The 18,068-nt window shown below is 40.6% G+C and overlaps 1 protein-coding gene across 4 annotated transcripts in view; it reads left to right on the forward strand.

Moving 5' to 3' along the window:
- The first annotated feature begins 1,077 nt into the window (after window positions 1-1,077).
- shq1 (SHQ1, H/ACA ribonucleoprotein assembly factor) overlaps window positions 1,078-18,068 on the forward strand; it is a 38,848-nt gene continuing 21,857 nt past the window's right edge. Inside the window, exons 1-9 of one of the 4 annotated variants that reach the window (XM_022745257.1) lie at window positions 1,078-1,153; window positions 2,126-2,292; window positions 2,529-2,593; window positions 6,574-6,702; window positions 6,830-6,990; window positions 7,107-7,219; window positions 7,321-7,418; window positions 13,720-13,877; window positions 14,374-14,427. In XM_022745257.1, coding sequence (XP_022600978.1) covers window positions 2,150-2,292; window positions 2,529-2,593; window positions 6,574-6,702; window positions 6,830-6,990; window positions 7,107-7,219; window positions 7,321-7,418; window positions 13,720-13,877; window positions 14,374-14,427 — 921 coding nt within the window. In that variant the 5' untranslated portion in view covers window positions 1,078-1,153; window positions 2,126-2,149. Of the gene's footprint in view, window positions 1,154-1,240; window positions 1,270-2,125; window positions 2,293-2,528; window positions 2,594-3,269; window positions 3,294-6,573; window positions 6,703-6,829; window positions 6,991-7,106; window positions 7,220-7,320; window positions 7,419-13,719; window positions 13,878-14,373; window positions 14,428-18,068 lie in introns of those variants that run through there. The other 3 variants (XM_022745258.1, XM_022745259.1, XM_022745260.1) reach the window with 3 other exon arrangements.

Here is an 18,068-nt window from a genome sequence, read left to right on the forward strand (position 1 = left end):
ACACACACACACACACACACACACACACACACACACACACACACACACACACACACACACACACACACACACACAAAAAACACACAAAGTATAAAAACACAACCAGTACAAGACAACAATGGTAATGAAAGGAAAAACAACATCAGTGTGAAAGCAATAAACAATGGTGCAAAAACAATAACATGTAATATTATGATAATGAGAATGACATTATTAGTGGAAATAAATAACTGTACACATTTGATAAAAAATTATTTGTATAAGAGGATACTCTAAGTGCAATAATAAACTATGTTACATAAATATAGGTGCATATTTGAGATATGAGGTATATTAATAGCAAAGTCCAAATAGCAGCAAAGTCAATGTGAAAGTCATTGTATCAATGTGTGGCACAGAGGTGTTCAGTGCAAGGCCTCTTTATTGACTTTCCAAACTGAATTTTAGGTTCATCTTTTCAGTTTTAAAAAAAATAGTTTTTTAGCCTTTCCCATTTTGCAATTAGGAATTGTAAATTGGGGGTCTCTTGGTGGGTCTCACTTTATCAACTGATCTTGATCCACTCTTTGTATTTGACCCTGTATTAAGTTGTGTCAATTGTGATTAAGTTTGAAAAACATCATCATTTCTGTTTTGTGCTTACATGATTCATATTCTTGAATTTATGTGTTTGCCACTTAGAAAAACTGTACACACTTTACAAAGGGTGTGAAGGAAAGGGGTTGATAGGGCCTAGGATAGGTCAATCTGGCCATGTGTACTGCATTTTATACGTGTGTTTCAATCATATATGTATATATACATTTATAGACTCCTTATTTAGCTTTACTTTTATATTAGAGCTGAAATTAGTTGAATGATCAATGGACAAATCAATTAATCAGTAATTCATTTATTAGCTACTTAATTAATCATTTAAGTTATTTTTAAAGCAAAATGCCATCATATCAAATCATATCATATCATATCATATCATCGACTCCTGCTGGAATTTCCATATTTATATTGTCCATAAACCTGAATGTCATAGCAAAGTGAATTTTCACAGAACATTTTACTGCCCGTTTTGCCACTGTACTACGGTAAAACATGGACGCTACATTTCAGAGCTGACAGTGTGGTTAGTTGGAATAACTCACTGTTTTCCTGGTGTGTGAGTATTCTTGTTAACTGTATTCTAAATGTGTCCTTGTTTCCTTTACAGTCAACGAGATGATCTAAATAGCCAGTTTCAACTGTATTCAGTGACAAAAGTAGCGTTAAGTAGCGGTGAGTAGTATCTGTTAGCTAGCAGTTCTGTTGTGCTATGTTAGCCGAAACACACGAGGAGACCAATCTTGTGTTAGCTTAGTTTATAGGCTAGAAGCGAGCTATCCATACTATGAAACTTTAAAGAATCCGCTTAATCAGCGTGACATATATCTTATAGACAGATGTGTTCGCCTCATAGATTACCACATAATGTCGTTTCATTTTTAGGTCGTGTGGTTAAAATCTGAAAGCTTATAGACCAATTAATAACCTTGTTTTACACCAAATTTAGACCTGGAGGATTTTTATGCATGCTAAGTTCATAACTTCACTGAAATAGCCACACAAGATTGCTGTACGTTGATGAAAGCGAATATTTAATGACTTTAATTGCGTTTTGGAAGATTATGATTATGCCGTAGACAATCACATGCCTCTATAAATAGTAAAACAGGTTAAGTAATGTTTTAAGAAATACACACGTTTGTCTGTAAGCGAGACCTTTTTAAATGCTCAAATTTTTCAGTGGAGATTAGTATGAAGATTTTTGTAAACAAGAGAGAACCCTGGGACGTTTCAAGCTAATTTCAAGCCAAAGTACAGACACTTTTTATAACTTGCCGCAGTAGGAAACGAGTCGTTATGTGTGACACAAGCTTTGTTTACAGTTGTCACCATCAGTGTGGCACATGTGGGCTGCTGCTCCTGGACACACGTGATCAACGACAACAACATTTAATAGAGTCAGCCACAAGGTGGCATGCTATAGTCAGCTGGGCCTTGATTCATAATAACAACCTAGTAAACTGCTGTGTATTGTTATCCTGTACAGACAAAGTGAAATTTAAGATTCTTCCCATCTTTGACATTACAGGTCTGTACAACATCAATATTCATAATGATAACTCCTGCCTTTGACCTGAGCCAAGATTCCGACTACTTGATCCTCAGCATCCGTGTGCCCTACACCAGAACGTCAGAGTTTGACCTCTTCATTGATGGAACAGATTTCAAGTTCTATGCCAAACCCTACTTTCTTAGGTGAGTTGACTAATACACATGAACTGATGTTAGTGTATATCTGTGTTTAACCTAATTTGGATGAATGAGGGGGTGATTAAAGCAGTTACTTCATGGGTTTAGCACCATCTATCTTGCACTTGAATTTGAGGCCTTTATTTTCTGACCTTGACACTTGACAGGATCAAACAAATGAGGTGTTTGTCTTTGCTTTTAATATTTATCACCATCTATCTGTGTATATATATCATTTCCAGATTAACTCTTCCTGGAAGAATAGTGGAGGATGGGAGAGAAAAGGCCAAATTTGACATTGATAAAGGTAGGTCACATGATTATATGATGATGTCAACATGTACAATGATGGTAAAACAGCACGACTTATACTGGTTTCATGCTAACAGTTGTTGCACTGAAGGGAGCCCAAATTTGCAATGTTGTGGCTTCTGTGTAGCAATCCAAAGTTAGATTATCGTCCACAAATTAACAACATCATCCAAAACTGAGATATTAGAGATACTCTCAGAGGCAAGGTAGCAATTTATGAATCATACTGGAGGATCTGATCTCTTCCACCAGTCAGCTTTTTTGTGTTAGTCGACATAATGATTCAGTAACAGGGAAATGCTGTTTTCCTGGATATGTTTGTTATATAAAAAAAAAAAATAACAGTTGTTTTTTTTTCTTTGTCAGAATGTGCTGACCTTTCTCTCAGCAGAGGAAAATAATAGTTTCCCAGGATCTTATTTTTAAGTTTTTACAAATGCTATGTCAACATGCTGAGTTATACACCCCACAGAAATGCTGAATAGGGCTGTTAACTTTCCGTTCTGTTTATTTAAAGTATGTAAACAATTTTATGAGTGGAGACTGCAGATGGTGGTTAATTGTGTAACTTTTTTTTGGCATTTTCAGCTCTCTTAGTTTGAAAGTGAAGATATAGACACAAAGGGAGAGAGAGCGTGTATGACCTCCAACAAAGGTCTCTGACCAGAACTGAACTGGAGCTCCCCAAATTGGTGGTACTTTCAAAAAGATATAAATAAATAAGTATAAATTAACTGTGCCTTTTGTAAATATTGAACTTGATGGTTCCTTCTTGAGAGCCACCGCCAAGCTCACTGAGCTATCTATGATGTCATGATGAGGAGGTCTCTGCACTTTTCATTAGTGTGAGGACTCAGGGGTGTGTGTGTGTGTGTGTGTTTGAATGTGGCCTACAAGAGTGCAGGTGTGTGATCTGCATGTGGTGTGTTATTTTTTAAAGAAGGACATGTACATGTGTGCACGTTTGTAAAAAAATAAGTGTCACATTTTAAAGCGTTTGCAAACCAACCGTGATGATTTCTATGGAAACAAGCTGTACATATTCAGTGAAAATGATTGACATTGTTGTAGAGCAAATCTCCATAGCATATGGCTGTGCTTGCTTTGCATGGTGTTGGTGACCAGCTATTGCAAGACCCTGAAGCATTGTTCCTAATTGCAGTCAGTGATTGATCCCCAGGGTGTCTTTAGTTTGCACTTGAGTCAATCCGCCAGGGTAAATTAACCTACTGATCATGTTATTTCATATCATTGAAAGGGCCACTGGAACCATCAGTAAGATCATAATGATTACAGCCTGCAGACTGCCTGTAGTATCTCCTTTCACAGTGACAGGGAGCTCACACAGGATTTTCTTTAGATATATAACAAGCAAATGAAACATGATAATGACTATTGGCATGACGTTCACTATTGTCTATACACTACTCTCTGTCACTGTGATCTGTCCTTGACTTTCCGTTGCACATAATCAGTTGTATTGAAGTTGTCTTTATGGAGACGTCTGCCTTATGGACTCTGACACCTCGTTGCCCGTCTGTCAGCATGGCCCTGGTTAACACGCTGTGTCTAAATAAGCCTGTAACATCTGCTAATAAGGCTCTGCTAATGAGTGTCCTTGTTTAGACTTATAATGAGCAATCATTAAGATCCCTCTTTCAGGCTCTCCACTCTGCAAGGCCTGCAACTCAAGCAATTAATCAGCTTCTATCGTAAAGTGCTTGTAAGCTTTAACACTTGGGTGCATTGAAATTTTATGAGGTCTTTAGGCGACCATCATATTATCTATGTGGTGAAGGCAAATCATTCTTATTCATCTGTTCAGTCTTAATAGCAGTTTGTAAAGCAACTACTTCATTTTGAAGTATTGCATGTGCAGGTGGCCTGATTTATCTGCTGCTGCTTGTTATAAAGAGATACTCACTTTCAAATTCAAATTTGTGACTGATCAATCAACACTGTCTTTTTTTCTCTAGGATTTAAATGAGTAGGTAAGTAAAGTCTGTGATCAGTCAGGGGGCTTCATAGTCTGTTATGTATTTCTCATCCTCTCCTCCCTCACATGTTGTGAAACCTGCGGATGAGATATTTGACTTCATCACGTCACATTTCATTTTAAAGCGAGGATTTATTCATTTCTTTGATTTAAACAATTTTTTCAAGAGAACGTTATTAATATTTTTTATGAAAACAAAAATCAGAAATATATTGTGAGTTGAAACTAGTTCCTTTTATGTATCCCATTTATGTTTGTATTATAAATATAATTAATTTTCTAGTATAAATGATCAATAATAAATTAAATAAAATCTGATCTCCATTTACCAGAGCCGAATGTAATGTTTAAAAATGGCTTGTTTTCTCATCACTAGACACACAAATTAGTTTTACTCAGTTTACAGTGTAATACCCTCATTTGAGAAACTGTAAATCACCTTTTTTTGTAAGTAATAGATTATTAATCATTTATCAGGATTCAAAAAACAATGACTGTCATTTAATAGTTTTGAGACAAGAACATCATATCTGCAGATCTAAGGTCAAAGTTTTAAAAAGCACTGGGTTCAGTTTCCTCAAAAGAAGACCTTAAAAGCCAGAGGTGACATGCTTGACCAACACTGATAAAAGACTTGACTTTCACTTGGTATTCATGACTTAGACTTGATACAGGTTTTTTTTAATTAAATATTTGCATTTTCCAAGATATTGATAAGTTACATATTCTTTTTGAAACATGATTGAGTGATGCCAACGCCAAAGGCAGCTATGGGCCTGATCCAAAAATACCAACATTTGGATTGCAAGAGGAAAGAGAGCAGAGCACCATGCAGGTTCCACATTGAGATGTTTTGTAATAGCAATAACTACATTGGCATTCAGTAGAGCACATACCTCCGCCAAGGCCAAACAATCCTACACGTTAAAGCAAGTGAAAAATTCCTGGATCCGTGCCTTTAACCAGATCTGCACCAAGATTTAATGGGTTCTTCCCTGACTCCCTCCAACATGTTTGGTGCAAATCAGTTGAGTAATTTTTTTCCTGACCTCTGTATTTAGCCAATTTAAATGTGGAAACTGGGATTGATCATCAGAATTTCATATAACTTGACTTGTGACCTCCTTAGGACTTGCTTGAGACTTGAAGGTTAAGACTTGAGACTTGCTTGTGACTTGCACATGTGTGACTTACTCACACCTCTGTTTAAAGGTATAAAAAAAAAAAAATCTTAAATTTCCTAAAGTCTAAAGCAGTTGGCAGTCATGTTAGTTATCACATGTTTTTGTATGTAATTGTGGGCTGTAGGGAGATGTCACACTCCTTTATACTGAAAATGGGATTGTGACAGTGGATTGTGCTGCAGGAGGCTGTTCAGTCCTTTTCTGTGGAGTTTCACTCGGCAACATCAGACCTGCAGCAAACACTGTCGCTACTACCAGACACAGTAGCTGCGAAGTTCATCGTCTCATAATGGGAAGTGTTGATTTAAGCAAAATTGTCATTAATCATTTTTAATTGGTTAATACATCCGCTTATCTATGTCCAGGTCACATTAATTTAATTAATTATGAGGAGTTATTGTTATATTCTGCCGGGAAGTACTGAAAAATGTGATTAATAATTCATGGCAAGATTGTCCCTACTGGTTTTCCATACCTGCATATTTTTGCCTGATATGATCAAGAAATTAGCGTTAAATTAAATTCTGTGTGATAAAGAGATGTCAAAGTTGAACTTGATGAACAATGCAGAAACCGCATATGTGATAAATAACAGGTACCTGAATTAACAGAAGATCTGTGCTGGTTAAAAACCAGCCCTTCATGTCCTACCTTGTTGTCTCGTCTTGTTTTCATTTATTTGTTTTTTTAAATTTATTTTGTGTTTCTTTCCCTGTAAAGCAACCTTGGTTACCTTGAAAGGCGCTATAAAAATCCAAGTTATTATTATTATTATTATTATTATTATTGCTGTAGGTCTTTTCACTCTTCGGGTCCCTAAGGAGACAGCTGGGGAGCACTTTGAAGGACTCCAGATGCTGACAAGTCTCCTCGCTCCAAAAGGCTCCCGTTCAGCAAAACCACTGGTAGAGGATTTAAGCACAGGTACGTCAATTCTATACATGGGTTTAACTGAAAGTCAATCATTTGGAGTATATGGATAAAGGCAAATTAACATGGGAGGGCGCAGTGTTAATCTAGAACCAACCATAACTTCTTAACATTTCATAAGGATGCAGTGAAAGTGCAGGAGATGACGAGGAGGACGATGAGGAAGAATTTGACTGGCAGGTTGAGCAGGAGATGTACATGGAGAGCTCTGAGGAGGAGCTGAGAGCTCTGCAGAAATACGGCTTCGGCAATCAGAGGTCTGGAGTGTTTGCCCGATTACAGGTAAGAGCCATGGATTAAGATTCTTCCCTTATCTCTGAAATACTCACTTCCTTTAAGAATTTGATTAGACAAAGAACAAATAAAGTTTATATGACACCACAATGCTGTCCTGACAGGAGGAACTCAGTGATGTGATCGATATCATGAACCCAGAAGGAACAACAGCAGCAGAGAGGAGACAGGCGAGGCTGGAAGCAGAGGCAGCTTCCTTTTCACCTGATCACTACCTGTGAGTTTATCAAAGAAAAAACCTCTAACACTGTTGAATCTAGCTTTTTTTTTTTTTTTTCTGGGCTGTTTTTGTCAGCTAACATCCATGTCACATTGCAGGGCTGATTTGTTTGAGGATGATGAAGTAAAGGGACTGTTGAAGTTCAGACCGTGGTGGACAAAGCTGAGTCCTTCCACAGAGCAGGAGGGAGAAGCTGGTGAGTTCACGTTTTCCTGTCATAATCTGTGATCTGTAGACTGTTTCACCTGACTTGTGTTTCTGGAATCGGTCTCAGGTTTGGCGCCTTAAAAAAGTAATGCATAAAATTATTAGAGTGTTATTACTGATGCATCCAGTTATAAGCTGCATTGTACTGTTGTAGCTAGCACAGCTAGAGCTAGCTTTTACTACTTTATATGACACTTGATAGATTAGTCTATTGGCCCCAACCCAGGGGTCAGGGCGCTCCAAAGAGTCAGAAGTTAAACCTGAGCGCTCATGAGATAATTGATTTAATAGAAAAGTAGAAAAAAGAGCACAGTGTTTTGCAGCACAGATCCATGCTCAGTGTTTCGACTTTTCTCTAATCCTAGACTTTTTTGTGAAATATTGGATCATTTGATTTTTTGGGGGGGTTTAGAGGGACAATCAATCTTTAATGGACCTGCTAATAAGTCATAGACATCTGTGACAAGGGCCTCAACTGGTCACTGTTATAATGTCACAAGTCAAAAAGGTTGGAAACTGCTGATTAAATCTTTATATCTTATGAGCGTCTCATATACCTCTTTAATATAAAATCTTAATGTGGAAAGTCAGTATTACCTGAAGCTGTGAATGGAATGGAGTTAAAATATAATATTTCCCTCTGAGATGTAGAGGAGTAGAATTATAAAGTAGCATTAAATAGAAATACTCTACCCCAGTTTAGAACAAATACCTCAAAACTATACTGAAGTCCAGCACTGATGGAGAAGCCCTGAGCTGTAGGGTGTATGGAGTAGTGTGTGTTTGCACAGTAAACATTGGTAGAGTGTGTGGGAGTTGTTACATTTGAAGTGTGTGGTTTGTCAAACTCACTTTGCACCTTTTGTGCTCAATGATTAAAAGAAATCTTCCATGTATCTTATCACATATCACATGATGTTTTCAAGCAAATTAAAAGTAACAAACAAAGTAGTGACTGATCGCTACCAGAAGGTGGCATGAAGTTGCAAAAATTGAGAGTGCAATCGTGCATTGTGTTTGATTTGACCAGATTAAAACACTCTTGACGACTATTTTATTATTCCCAGTACACCATTCCAAAACTTCCACTAATAGAATAATGAATAGATCAACTGTATATGCAGAGATCCAAACAGGAATGTGTTGGCCGGGCTGCGTGTCTGCCAGGCACAGACATTGTTCTCTGACAGTATATTAATCCCCAAAGGACACATGAGTCTTTCTGCTGCCCCGCTCCAGAGGAAGGTCAGAGCTCAGCCAGTCGGCCTGAGCTGCACTCCCTGCCAAACAGCCTCAGGGCTCCTCAACAGGAAAGACACTTGCCATTATGAGAGATTGAACTTAGACCTGCCCTAATCACTACATCTCTGTGGTGCCTGTTGACCAATTTAAACAACCACAACGGCTGAGCTGGAATGTTACAACTCAAACAAGGGGGGGGAGCAGGATTTCTACCCTCTTGCATTTACAATAATTTTTTACAAAAATGTAGGTTTTCTTTTTGCAAATCTGTTTCAAATCAGCGACTCGTTCACTTAGAATCAGACGTGCTGCTTGTTGGCTGGAGCCTCGCAGCTTCATGTTCAGTTCAGCCCCTTGTACAGGCGCGGTAGCTCGTGAAGCCTCAGCACTGCGAGAGACTATTTAATTGTGCCACCCCAGCACCTCTAACAACCTGCTAATTCCAGCACTTCCACTGTTTAAGCAGGCGCGGGGCTCACAGCCATATGTGTAGTACATGGGTGCTGTACGCTTGAGGGAGGATTTAGATTAAACAGATAGCATTATCACAGGAGGGGAGCGTTGCCGGCCGCGTTTCCGACCAACGCAAGGGCCCGATCGCTGACGAGCAGCCATCAGTCAGCAATGCAGAGGCCATTAGCCGCAGTCTGAGGTTAGCCTACCAAGAACATTATGGTTCCCTGTAGCCCCGCCGGCTCCCTCGCCTCATTCTGCATTCTAACACAGAATGCCGCAGTCAGGAGCCCAGGCGTAGATAAATGGGCCAAATTAAACTTAATGGCTTGATTGACAGGTGGAATAGCATTAGCCTCAGCTGAGTGTGAAGAATGGCGTCGGTCAGGAGATTTAAGCAGCTTGCCATCAAATCTTTGAAAGCATGCTTGTGATTTTAACTGTAATATATTTCAAATGGAGAACTACAACTCTTCCATGTGGGTTTCTAGACCCCCCATCCCCCCACCATCCCTTCCTCCTTCACTTCTGCTAAGTCTGATATATATGTCAAGTGGCAGATGGATGTGGTCACAAGTGCTAATGAAGTAGAAACTGGCCCCCTTTGTGCTCCCCAGTGTCAGGGCCAGCACGCTGACAGGCCACAGCTGCCCACTGGAGGCCTGAATTCGCACACCGGCTCAGGCTAAATGCTCCTGACAGCTCGGCCTCTTTACCTGCTGCACTTTGTTACGGCCGAGTTTAGAAATCTGACCTTTTGACCAAGATCGTCTTCTGTTGTTGTTTCAGGCTCCTGATACACCACCCAAAGTTTACACTTTGAGCAGACTGTATCATTAAATATCCCTCTGATTTCTACTTGACACGATCACAGCATGTCCACACACAAAATTAACCATATCTGCCATGCCAAGGTCACATGTTGACCCCTTGCATTGGTGAATTTCTGGGAGCGTTTTCCAACCCTCAGCAGTATTTTTACGAAGCATATTTACTCCATGCCATCAGGCCATCTGGACCTGTAGAGAGCAGCGACGAGCCAGGCTGCCTTTCCAACTGGTGGAATTAGGTCGGAAATTAATTTGCAATCAGGAGAAGCCCTCATACACTGCGTGCTAATGCTGGCCAGAATTGATTGGCTCCATAGTGGAGATGAATGAACGCTGCGCTGGGTAAATCTATCAGGTCTGCTCACCTCACTTCACCACTTTGGCTGCAGAGTTAATAGAAAATATATCAGCATCATTAGGCCGCCGTGTATACCTTGGAAGAGGGTGAGTGAGAGCTCTCTGTTTACAATTTGCATTTAGTTATTTCGTTTTTAATTGAGTTGTGCAGCATTTCTCTTCAGAGCAGAAGAACTGACATCTACTGGATCGTTTCTGTGTGAATGATGAGCTATGAATACGTTTGCTTCAGTTCAACATTTGTATTCTACATTCTTCCCCTTATAATTTTATTCTTCAAATGCCTGTGCGTCCATGCATTCGTGTGCTGTGTGTGTGTGTATGTGCGTGCGCTTGTGTGTGTGTGTGTGTTGCTTGTGACTCTGCAAGTTTGTGCGTTACATCTGTGCTTTTTTTAAATGACACTTTCATCCCTTCCCTCCGTGTGTGTGTTTTTTGAAGAAGAGTGTGTGCAGACAGATGTGGGCACGCGGGTTTGTGTGCGTGTGCATCTGTCTGTGTGTGTTCTGCTCAGCCGTGCTCTCCCGCTGCAGCTGCACCGACACGGGACTCAGGTAGCATCTGCAGGGAGCAAAAAAACTGACGTAATGCAGCGGGAATCTCCCTCCCAGCAGAGCCAAGTTCCCACTGCAGCCAGAGAGATCATTCTGAAACGCTGTGTGTGTGCGTGTGTGAGTGTGTGTGTGTGTATATATATATAATGTATGTATATATCAAGTGTGCCTGTGTGTGAGTTTGTGTATTTGTGTACTCTCTCCAGCCAGTACACACCAGTGCGTCTCGCTCATCAGGGGCTCAGTGCAGGGACTCTCCGCTCCTCATGCAGAGAGAGGAATTGCTTTCAGCTGTTTTATAAGCTGCTGGGAGAAAGAAAAAAACAGTTGAGTTACAGCGTGTTCCTGCAGACATTCAGCGCGCCTTTCAATACTGAACGATGCAGATAGCTTAAATGGGATTGAAGTCTGTTTGTGTTGCCCCATTAGGCCTGCCACAGATCCTCATTAAGCAGATGTCTCTTTCAAAAGGCTGGAGTTAGTGAATTTGCAAAGAGCAGGGAAGCAGAGGTTTTGAGATATTTTCATGTGATAGAGCTCGGTATTTTCTCAATGCAGAGCTGTTCAGCTGTCAAACGCATACGAATGGGATCAGATTTACTGATTTCTGCTGGTTTAATGTAGGAGTGTTTGGCCTGTTTTGCTTCTGCTGCTTATCAACCTCAGTCAGGTGCCCTGTGACAAGGCACTTTGCCCCCAACTGCTCTAGAATAACAGCTCATTGGCCAAGAGTGGAAAACACCTGAACAACAGGAAAATGGCCAAGTCTCTTCTTCTTTTTCCTTTTGGTCCACAACCACACACACACACACACACACACACACACACACACACACACACGCACACACAACCGTACATCAGAGGGAACATCTGGTGAGATATATATCCCTACACTAGGGTCCACAGATTCCCTGTGATTTTAAAATGATTGCTTCTCTGGAAATATCCCTTATTTTCCAGGATTTTAAAAACAAGGCTATGTGTAATTAATCATAAAATCAGTCAGTACTTTAACACTAATACTTATTCTGATGTTATTCTCTCATATTCATTAGATTATGTGGTAGTAGAGGAACAGTTCCTCTTAAAAATACACTATATTTGAGTCGAATACTCAAGTACTTCTACTACTCATACTCCTGAAATTGCCAGTTTGAAAAGACAAAAGTGGTTATAGGAATTAGAGATGCACCAGTCGATCAGCTGGCGATTGGAATCGGCCGGTTTTCAGCTCGATCGGCCGATCAGTCTCAGATATATCAGATTCTGTGTCAGTCACATTTACACTCATGCACCGCATGACGTTTCATGTCATGCACACAGCATCACGGACGCACACAACATGTCGTCACGTTGAAGCTCATAATTTGTAAATACCTGTCAGGTCAAGTGGAACTGTGGAAGAACAACCGCAAAAAACATTTTGAACAACGAACGTAATCAGACACTTAAAACAGCATCACCTCACTGAACATGTCCAATTTCAAGAAGCTAGCAAAGGCGAAGCAGCTAAAAATAGTGCCACACCGCTGAGCTCACCTGTGCATGACGGCTGCCTCACTGAACCTCTGCTGTGCTGCGACTCGCAGGCATGTGTCCACACTCCCAGCGTCGCTGCTGTGCCTTGAATAATGGCCTACAATAATAATGATAATCATCCATTGATAATGAGCGGTCCGAAAAGTGAAGAGTTGTAAGCAGAAAACAATCACGTGACTTTTGGTTACCCTCATTCAGAGCGATAGAGAGGGAGAGAGAAAGAGAGAGCCCTTCACCTAGTTATTTAACAGGTTATAGTCAGTGCTTCATTATCAACACACAGTTGAAGAAAAGTTACCAAACGTTTGTGTAGATGTCAATTATAGTTCTTAGAAAGAAAATTGCATTGAGTGCATCTCCAATAGGAATGTGTATGACTGTCTTACTGCTGACCTGACGCTGTGTTGTGAGGCAGTGGAAACTTCGTTTCATGCAGCTGCTGTGTCAGTGCGTCGATTCTGCCGTTTTAAGGAGGAGGAGAATAGTTCCTCTGGGTCTAGTCGTAATGTTAAGGCTGCCACCTGTGCTTGATGTCCACTCACTGAACACCGCTCTGCACTATTATCCATACCGCTTATCCTTCTAGGGTGATTGGCTGATTCCCAGATATTGATATACGGATCGTCCTGAAAAAGTCTTTGGCATCCTAATTTCATTATGCATGATAGCCTTTAGTACACAAACACACAGACGCACCCAGAAACACAAGCACACACATGCTTGAAATCCCAGCCTCCTGTATGTACTTTTCCCAGGGAACAGGAGCAAATTTTGGCTAGAATGTGCGGGAAATACCAGGATCTCAATCTTCAGCATTTAATCGCACTTTAAAAATCTCTGTTTTCTCTGTCCAACTAAGAGACAACAACACAGAGAGAGAAAATTATGCATTTTCAGATTCAGACAGCTTAGTGTGGACGTAATCTTAAAGACTTAAAATACTAAACCCACTTTATTAAGCCGCTTTTATCCCATCAGTGTTATAATGAGACGTTGTACCTATTATCTTGACACATGATGGTTTCAGTATGATTTTAGTGGGAAAATCATTTATTTGTGTTTGTACCTTGCGGCTGAAAAGCGTGTTCAAATGACAGTGGTCTGGTGGTGCAGAGAGTTTGTAGAGTCATACGCTCCCTCAGAAGTGTACGTGTAAAAAGGAGTGTAAGCAACCACCTAACCACCACCACTGCTTCTCACACCCACTGTTGGTTCCTTTTTCACGTCTGTGTCTCAGTCCTTTTCAAAAATACACCACAGACTTGCGGTGACTTGAAATGACACGTCTAACTGTAAAATCCTCGCTCTCGTGCAGCTGTGTCGTTCACCAACGACGAGAAGGAGCAGCTGAGAAAGTTCACCAACCGCTCCTACCTGCTGGACAAGACGTCCCGTCACCATGCGTGGCTCAGCCTCGTGGACGTCCTGCTGGCTTATTCCTACGAAATGCGCTCGACGGAGGGAGAGCACAATGTAAGTGAGTGAGTGTGTGTATGTGTGATGGGGCAACTCCTTCTCAGCAGCACTTAGACTTGGATGACAAAGCCCTCGATCCTCAAATCCTTTAGACCCCCTTCCATTTCATTCAGAGCCTTAAGAGATTACCGGCAGATCCGAGAGCTCAGTCCAGGCCTCTTTGTGTCAGTCCTCTGAGGTAGCTGCAGAGAGGCAAGGTGAGCGAGGCTGATTCATTGTTAAAGACGCCTCGTAGGATGTGGGAATCAAATACTAGAGATATTGGATACAACAGGATGTTGAATTAAAGCCAAAAAAATCAATCTAATGTGAGCATTTTGATTTCCAGAGCAAGTTGACCACTTTATTTAACACTTGTTTCATATCGGGATCAGAAATCTGAGCAGCTGCTCGCCATGCTTTTGTCCAAGCAAAATTGGTTGTGCTGCATGTTCTTCTTCTATGTCCAGACTGTTGTTGCTGTGGTGATGAGCGGTTTCCTCCCTCCCTGCAGGTGGAGTCACCGTGGACAATCAGGAAACTCAGCGGGACTCTCTGCTGGCTGGAGGTGAGTTAGTTGATGCACAAGGAAACAAGGTGTGCAGCAGTGAATGATTTACTCTCACATAATCATATCGTTTATTAAATAGGAACAAAGCACATGATCAAACTTTACTGTAAATGTGCCTGGCCCATTCTCATCTGCAGTTCCTGGATAGATGTCATTAGACTCCCCATTTCTTTGCCTTAATTCATGACACATGGGAGGATTTTTACTAAGCCTGTTGCAAATCGGCATCAAGGGCATAAAATGTAGTGTCGCTGAATTTTTTCAATTTAGCAGAGTATTTACTAAGATTACAGATGTAAACAAACCCATCTGCAGTTCATCTGAATTGTGTAAATTAGATCTGATGATGTGCTGTTTTGAGACTTGTCTGGAAAGTAATAGAAAGTGTTTTCTGCCACTGAACTTTTTTCTTCTTTTAAACCAACCTTAAATTTGTTTAAAACAAGACACTTCTAGAACGGCGTGTGTGTATTCACCCCACAAGAAAAAGACTGTGTAAGAAAATATTAAAAAGCCTGATGTTGTCAGCTCTACAAAAAAAAAAAACTTAAAAAAAGAATAACAACCTACTTAGTTACTGGAGCTGCTGTGAGCCATTTAAAGTTAGGAAAAATAAGCAGGAGGCAGCTGCAGAAAATGGAAAAGTAAAGTTGTAAAAAAACAAACAGTTGTTTCATTGCTGCTCTTTTGTCTTGTGTTGTGGTGCTGAGCAGAGCTCTGGTGAAGTTACTTTAAAAAGCATCTTTCAATTTGGTTTCTTGCTCACTTTGTCTCTCTCACTGTCTCTCCACACATAACTCTCACTCCCTCAGTGAGTGTCCACTAAAACACCGCTGCAGATTTTAAACCTGCTTTTCTCTGAAGTGTTTTTTCATCAGCCACCACTGGTCAGTCTGCAGTGATAAATCAGGTCCTGAGGGTGTTTGTATAAATTTCCATTCCCCTCTGCCATATTTTGGAAGGACATATTACATGAGACCAAACGCTGTATTTTCAGCAGTGCTGCTTTTGTTAATTTACAGGTGCTAAACCTTGTTGCGGTCTTTAGTAAAAATAAGGACAAACTCATTTGGAACATCTAGTATCTTTAGTAAACATCCCCCATAGTGCTTCTGTTTACCCAGTCTCCCATCTTAACATTCATCCTGCAGTCATGCCTCTTCTAAATGTTGCCTCTGGTTTTATAATGCTAGTGCATAGCAGCCCTCAGCACTCCTGCCTTTAAACTGTCTGTGGCAAACAAAGGACAGGTGCTCATTAACAGATGGGACTGGTTTCCATCAAGTTACAGATGTGAATTTAGAACATGTGTTGGCAGGTCCTCTCACCACCCTGCTGTGAAAAGTTTGGTGCTCTGCTATTCCTGAGTATATAACTGCACCTGGAGTATCCTTATCAAACATGCTTAATATTTGCTTTGCTCATTTTATCCCCTCTGGTCAATTCAAATTTCAGCAGAGTGCAACACATCATCTTCTGAAATAGAAAAAAGGACCAAGTTTCATTCATTCCCATCCCTCGTTTCAACTAGCCAGCAAATGGACAAGTTATAATGCTTATTTGTCTGGAAGGGAGACAAATATAGAGACAGTTCATGGCTGAATGGCAAACACACTGCATCTGTACTGTATGTGTCTTACACTCATCTCCACTGTGACCACAGCTGAATATTGGCAATTGAAATCTGTCCTTTTTAGCACCAGCCCTAAGACTTTTGGAGATTGTAATTCTGAAGGCGTCAGAACTCCAGCAGACTTGTTGTATAGTTTATATTGTTGTGTTGCTGGAGTTTTGACTCCTTCAGACTTTTCTTCAGACACCTTGACTTTTAGGTTTGTGTGGGCAAGTGTAAGTTTTCCTTTTTCTATAACTACAAAACAAAGGACAATATATTATCTCCCTTTCTTTGTCATTATTTTCTACAGTTTTCTTTGAGGCAAACTTTGTAAACAATTTGTGAGTGCATTGAACTGTGAACCTTTCAAACACAGAGAGTGTGAACGTGGCACAGAATATCTTAACAAAACACAGTAGTTCGTCTCCTCTTTTGTCCTTGTGGCTCAGCAGCAGCCACTGAACACAGGCTGGTAGGAATGTATTATGTGATGTAGGGATGTTAATAATTAGCCGTTTAACCGTTAATCGACAATAAGAATTATGACCGATTTAATACTGTCGGTTAAACAATTTAAAAAGTATACATATATGAGAGACAACCCTTCCCTCATTGGATACTAATCCTCTTGACTGGTGGCAAGCTAATCACATGCGCTTCCTGAGGCTGGCCACTCTAGCGAGGCGCTATCTCTGCATTCCTGGGACATGGGTAACATGTGAGCGGGTATTCTCCGCCGCAGGTCTCACAGTTAACAGACTGCGCACCAGATTAACCCCACAGCCTGTCGACATGTTGCTATTTCTGAACAAAAACCAGTGGACAAGCTGTCCACAATGCTGAGGACTGAGCTAGACCTGACCTGTTTATTTTATTTTGAGGTCTGAAAAATGCGACTGCAAGTTTACGTCTCGTTCACCTGTTGGCTGATCATTAATTAGCCGAGAGCGGAAGAGGAGGAGGTTTTCCTTACATTGCTTTCTGCACTGGAGGATTCAATGTGTGTTTTTGTTTAGTTAAACTCTTTATACATTAGAAAGTCTGGTTATTATTTGCTATTTATTGTAAGTTGTAAAATATTTTCCGACACGGGAGATAAAGGCTATTATGCCGCTTCTGCACGTGTAAAAATAAGCCCCTTCTTATGGGACAAAAATAAAATAAAATGTTGCATTGGTATTCCATTCTAAATAGTACATTTTAATCTTGTCGGTTAACGATTAATGGTCGGTTAACGAGCATCGGCCAGAAAAAAAAAAATCGATGTATTATAGCTTGGATGTGTTGTAAAGTGATTAGATGGCTTCACTCTGTGTAAGTACTTTGAAAGTTGCATGAATGTTTGAAGGCGCATTGCAGACTCCATCATTGATACTTGCTCTGAAATGAACAGTTGAGGAACCAGGCTCTGTCCATGGCACTAACACGAGCCTGTAATGTGAACTACAGGAAGCTGTCAATTGTTGGACTTGGCACAGAACGCATACAATAGCGGTAACAGGTGTTCCCAGTTTTAAAGAGTAAGTGATAGGCGGTGTGTGTGGCCTGTCTGCTCACATACTGCCACTAGTCAACCGCTTGAGCGTGTGTGTGAATGAAATTAGAAATAGGAGTGCCACAATGATGTCTAACTATCTTAGCCCCTGTCCACAGTAGAGAGAAAATAATTTAAAAAAAGTCTGTTCTCTGGGCTGATGGTGGCTGCATCTAGGGCAAGTGCTTTAAAGAATACACCACTTTGACAGACAAATCACAGTTACTGTGCTTGGCCTCTGCTCATTACACCTTTGTTCTGTTGCTTTCTGCTCTCTATTATCAGTTATTATTCTTTTTCTTTTTTTTATCATTTTTTGGGGCATTTTTGCCTTTAATTCAACAGTTGCAGTGAGAGAGACAGGAAAGTCGGGGAGGGAGAGGGGGGGTGGCATGCAGCAAAGGGTACGCTTCGTGGTATGCCCCCCCCCCCCCCACACACACACACACTTATTTTAATTTTTCTAAACAAAACACAATTCAGTTGTTC

Source organism: Seriola dumerili, unplaced genomic scaffold (genome assembly GCF_002260705.1).
Source record: "Seriola dumerili isolate Sdu_G_001 unplaced genomic scaffold, Sdu_1.0 BDQW01000088.1, whole genome shotgun sequence".
In the NCBI taxonomy this organism is placed as follows: domain Eukaryota; kingdom Metazoa; phylum Chordata; class Actinopteri; order Carangiformes; family Carangidae; genus Seriola; species Seriola dumerili.